Source organism: Fusarium solani (assembly GCF_023522795.1).
Source record: "Fusarium solani strain SB1 chromosome Unknown bctg00000009, whole genome shotgun sequence".
NCBI classification, from domain to species: domain Eukaryota; kingdom Fungi; phylum Ascomycota; class Sordariomycetes; order Hypocreales; family Nectriaceae; genus Fusarium; species Fusarium solani.
The window spans coordinates 1,981,123-1,985,834 of record NW_027072144.1 but is presented as its reverse complement, the minus strand read 5'-3'; the positions used below and the strand labels follow the sequence as shown (position 1 = coordinate 1,985,834).

Here is a 4,712-nt window from a genome sequence, read left to right as displayed (position 1 = left end):
ACATGTCTTACTTTGTGAGTAACTTTACTCCAGAAGATTGTGTATGGGAGGATCGAAATTTTGGCGATGCATTAGGTGGTCTTGGATGGTACGTTACATCTAAATTCCTGACTTGCAGGGGTTATTGCCGTTGTTTACACATGCCCCGGATGTCTGAGCTGTAATACTGTTTGTTGTCTCTTGTCTCCATTCCGGCCCCCATTCCACCAGCGGTGATCAGCGGGCGAGAGGCGCCAGTGATATGTGGAGGGCTACCCCGGGCCTACCCCGAGGTAAATATGACCAGTCACTATCTCGTCTTGCCCAAGCAATTTTTTTGCTGATATATGGGTCGCTCGGGTCAATCATTTCACCACCCTGGATTTCCATGCGGCCTGGAGTGCATCGTACATCTTCCGAGATAAACATCGATGGTCAGTACTGATCCCCGACGGAGCCCACTCATTGTATTTTAGCTGTCTTTGTTTGCCGGAAGTTCTATTGGTCTCTGCTTAAGGCGGGCACGGACCCTTGGGGAAATCTTACGGAGGATCCGTTGGATTCCACCTATGGGAATATACTCAGTTGTTGAACAATGTCTCAATAACTCCGAAATGCCGCAGGCCCAATCAGTTCATTATTCTCAGCCACGGACGTTCTCTTTAGTAAACGATCTCCAAGGATTCACTGCATTTTCTGAGCTATCCTCAAGGTGGCTACTCTCCACCCAAGATCATGGCCTAAATTGGTAACGTAACCAATAGTGTTGCGCCACTGGGGTGATAAGATTTGTCCAGACCAGAGTGGGCGCTAAAATATGATAAATCCTATTTCCAGCGACTCAGGTTACCACGGAAAAAGACATATCGTTGGTAATGACTTACTCGAGAACTTCCGTTTGCGTCTATAGTTGGTCCCAGACCAGTGTGGGCTTCCTGATCTGAAGCCTTCTTTAGATGGTAGGCGGATTGACCTCACTTTAAGCTGTGGTTCTTTCCCTCTATTAGGGGAATGCAAGCCGCTGGCATTGCAGAGCGTCCTAACCCCAGAAGGCAACGAGAGTGCAATGAGGGAAAGCTGATGGTGCTTGACAGGATGGGCAGGCAACCATTGTCACCAGTGGTTTCGATCGGGCATGATATCCGTTCACTGATCGAGTCCAATGGAGGCGGCGCCTTTCTACAGGGGTCAGGGAAGAGCGTATCCATATCCGGAGATACACAAACAGACAAAAGGAAGGTGGAGGCTCGCCTGGGTGCAAGCTACGTACCCCTTCGACTGGTTCACATTTTCGAGCACTGTCCATCCACAGGCCCTTTACCATGCCCAAATCCATCGGCAACTTGTTGCACCGTCTGTCGGCCAACTTGTTCTTCCTCTACAAACTGCGCACTGTCGCATGTGTTGAGCTGCTGTTAAACTGCAGTCACATAAGGCCGGTTTTCTTAGAGTACCCGAGTTCGCAGCAGTGTAGTCGCCCTTAAAGTATTGGGGGCCGGCTTTGTGCTGCTGCGGGAATGAGGACGGAGGACATTGCTTAATGCCTCCGTATTTGTTGGCCGACTTCAGCCGTAAAGTAAGATCCCTGAGACCTCAGATCTCATCCAATCCCCGAGGCGATGGTACGGGCTGCCGAAGATCTGTCAACGCCGCCTGAACCGAGATTCAGGGTTGTAGGAGGCCCACGCTCACCTGCCCCTGAACATTCGCTCTCTCTCCCTTGCATCCTACCACCTCCACATGTCTCACAACACGATACCATCAACTTTCGAGTTGTTACCTCTGCTCACCCTCCTCGCCCCTTCTCCTTCTCTCTCTTTTTTCTTCTCCTCCTTTATTTACCTTCTTCCTCTTCTTCCTTTCTCCGCAGTGTGTTCACCCGCTCTGGTGCCTTCCACACGCCGCCGGCCGCAGCAGCAGGCTTCGTCCTTACCCGCCATATTAGTGGCCCAGCACTGCCCGGCTTTGGGTCTGGTGTCGTCCACTGCTGCCCCGTTGCTAGTCGCTAACCGCCAGTGCGCAACCAAGGCCGGCTCCAACCATCTACAAACTACAGACCGCACGCCCCAATCACCTCAGATCGAGTCGATAGCATCAACACGGGAGAATGTCGTCAAGGCAAGGTTCAGTTAACCAACTAGTTCATTCCAACATAAGTTTTCTTCCTCTAGCCCACGACCACCCGGCACCAAGAGCCCGCAACGCCAAACGTCCGCAAACATCGACCTTCTTGCCAGCCCCCAACGCGCGAGAGGATTATAACCCGGTGCCGTGGGTTTCGCTCCACTCGCCTATCTCTCTGTCTTGAACCGGCTTAAGCGCCACGTCCCTTAGCCCCGGTCCTTAGGCCAGTTTCACGATTTGCCGCCGCCTTAAGTAGTTTGCGCTACACTTTGTCTGGTCTGTGATCCAGCGGGTCAACACCGATCCCCCAGCACTCTTACTTGTGGCGGTGGATTTGGCGCCCCCCAGCCAGCCTTGAAAGCCAGCAAGTAAGCCGCGCTCATTTGGTCTGCATGCGTCTGTCCACCCAAGAAGCCTAATTCCCAGGCCGCCTCCCTGTCGATCTCCTGCCTTAGTGCTATCACAAATCATGTTTCCTATCAACCTTCAGAACTATCTATACCCCGTGGCTCTTCTGGCATTATCTATTTCTTTGCCTTTTGCTTCTTCGTCTACCTTTTTTTTTTTTTTTTTTTCGCCTCGTGAGTCCTCCTATGTGTATAGCCCCTTCCCTCGCCTAAGTAGGCCATCACATCTAGTGCTAGCTCCATATCTCGATACCCTTCTTGGCTCGTCAAGTCACGGAAGCTCTTCCTTTATCATCCCTATGCCTGTCTATTTCTTCCTTCATTCATCAAGCACTCCCAGCCGAATGTAGCCAGATCAGATGCATCTACGACATCAAATCGCCCCAGGCCATGTTTTGTATTTGCCACACCCCCCAACTCTATCAGAAAGTGGTCTGTTTGCTTCCAATACGAGAGCTGCCGCAGCATCCTCTCTTATTTCTGGCTGGTCCTCCCACATCAACAACTCCCTCACTCTTGCCGCTTTCGCTCTGCCTCCATCCCCCAACAACTACACCACCTAGTGCAACCTACCATTCTCGCCACCATCACCGGCAGCGCCTATCCATCTCAAGAGATCATATGGAAACCTCGCATAGGGAACCTCCTGCCATGGCCATGACAATGCTCATCATGCCGTCCACTCACCACGCGCTTCGACCGTCAGTCTCCTCGGACTATCATCATTCCTCATCCAGTGCAAGCATCTCTAACATGATCTCTTCTGTTGTGCCCCAGAAGCCGGCCAACGGTAATAATTCTTCGAATCGTCGGCCATTGCCCTCGATCTCGGAACTCATTCAGGACACCAAGCTGGGTCCTCCTCTTCCTGGACCTCCTTCTAGCACCCAGCCCTGCTCCAAACTTTCGTCATCTTCCGAGCCCATTCCTCAATCGTTCTCAAAGGCTGGAAAGCATTCCTCACCACAGCCGCTACACCCGGCTTCGTCTTTTCCCCCTCAACAAGATGTTCTTACCTCCTTCGCAAGTTCTCATCGGCTACCACTCACTAGCCGACCGCTACTGCCTCTCTCGGACTGCCAGGCGGGCCTTTCAGCCAAGCCGGACATTCCACCCCAGCAGCATCATCCTCAACAGCAGAGGCCTCCGCGGGCTCACTATCCCTTCAACGTGGTGTATACGCATCCTCATCCGCCGCCTCCTACGCGTGTTTATCAACCTGGCCAACAACCTCCTAGTCAGATGCGTCTGCCCGTTTCTCGGATCCCTCCCAAGCACGCGGTTACGCCCCATGTGTCAAAGCCCTATAATCCATGGGAGCCTCCCGATACAGAAAAGGGAGTGTGTGCTCCTCGAGCTAGACATGACGCTACCGTGACTAAGCACTTTGAAAGCTGGAGCTACCAAGATTCTTTAAGTCAAGTATGTCGGAATAAGCTCACGAAGGGCGGCAATATTAACTGACTTTAGATCGGCTCCTGCTCCCACAAGATTCTTAACTTCTCCGAAGTATATACCCGAATCACTCAAGAGCAGCACGGAGCGCACCCCATCCCGAGCAGACTACCGACAGAGCAGGGTATCAGCGATATGCTCGGCAACATCGAGCGCATCACGCGGCATTTGGAGCAGGTAAGGAGTCTGTTGCAAGCATCGAGCCAGAACGAGCGGGCTCGTGAAGCAGCCAAGATGAAGAGCCCGTACGAGGAGGATCACGATGTGCCCATGCACGAAGATTCGATGAAGCCCCAACATGGTATGACAGAGGCCAACACGCGGTTGAGGGTAGGTTCAATCATTTGAGACCAAAAAAAAAAAAAGCTCACACGTTAATAGCGTGCGGCTCCCCTTGACGGATGTCATTGTTGCAACCGAGTTAACACACCCGAATGGCGACGGGGTCCTGATGGAGCGAGGACGTTGTGCAATGCGTGCGGCCTACGTTATGCCAAATTAAGGAAACAACAGCTTGAAGCGAGGTCGATCCACGTGAAACCTGGAGAGGCTCATAGCTACTGAGGATCTATCTACTGTTAGTCCCAGAAGTCTTGGCTCACTGCATAAGTCTGTCATCAATGACAGTATAATGAGAGTACATGACGCATCGACTTCCTACTATCAAATCTCAATTGCTCGTTTCCGGTTAAAACACCCAGAAACGAACGCAAATATATACTATTGACTATCCTGCACGCAACGCGG

At 52.0% G+C, this 4,712-nt stretch overlaps 1 protein-coding gene across 1 annotated transcript; it reads left to right on the top strand.

Annotated features, from left to right (window-relative positions):
• Positions 1–3,182: 3,182 nt before the first annotated feature.
• On the top strand, positions 3,183–4,313 carry MRS44_013667 (uncharacterized protein; the record flags this gene model as incomplete). The annotated part of the gene is made up of 2 exons (XM_065617127.1): positions 3,183–3,932; positions 3,981–4,313. The coding sequence occupies 2 exons, from the start codon at positions 3,183–3,185 to the stop codon at positions 4,311–4,313; spliced, it is 1,083 nt and encodes a 360-aa protein (XP_065473199.1).
• Positions 4,314–4,712: the final 399 nt, after the last annotated feature.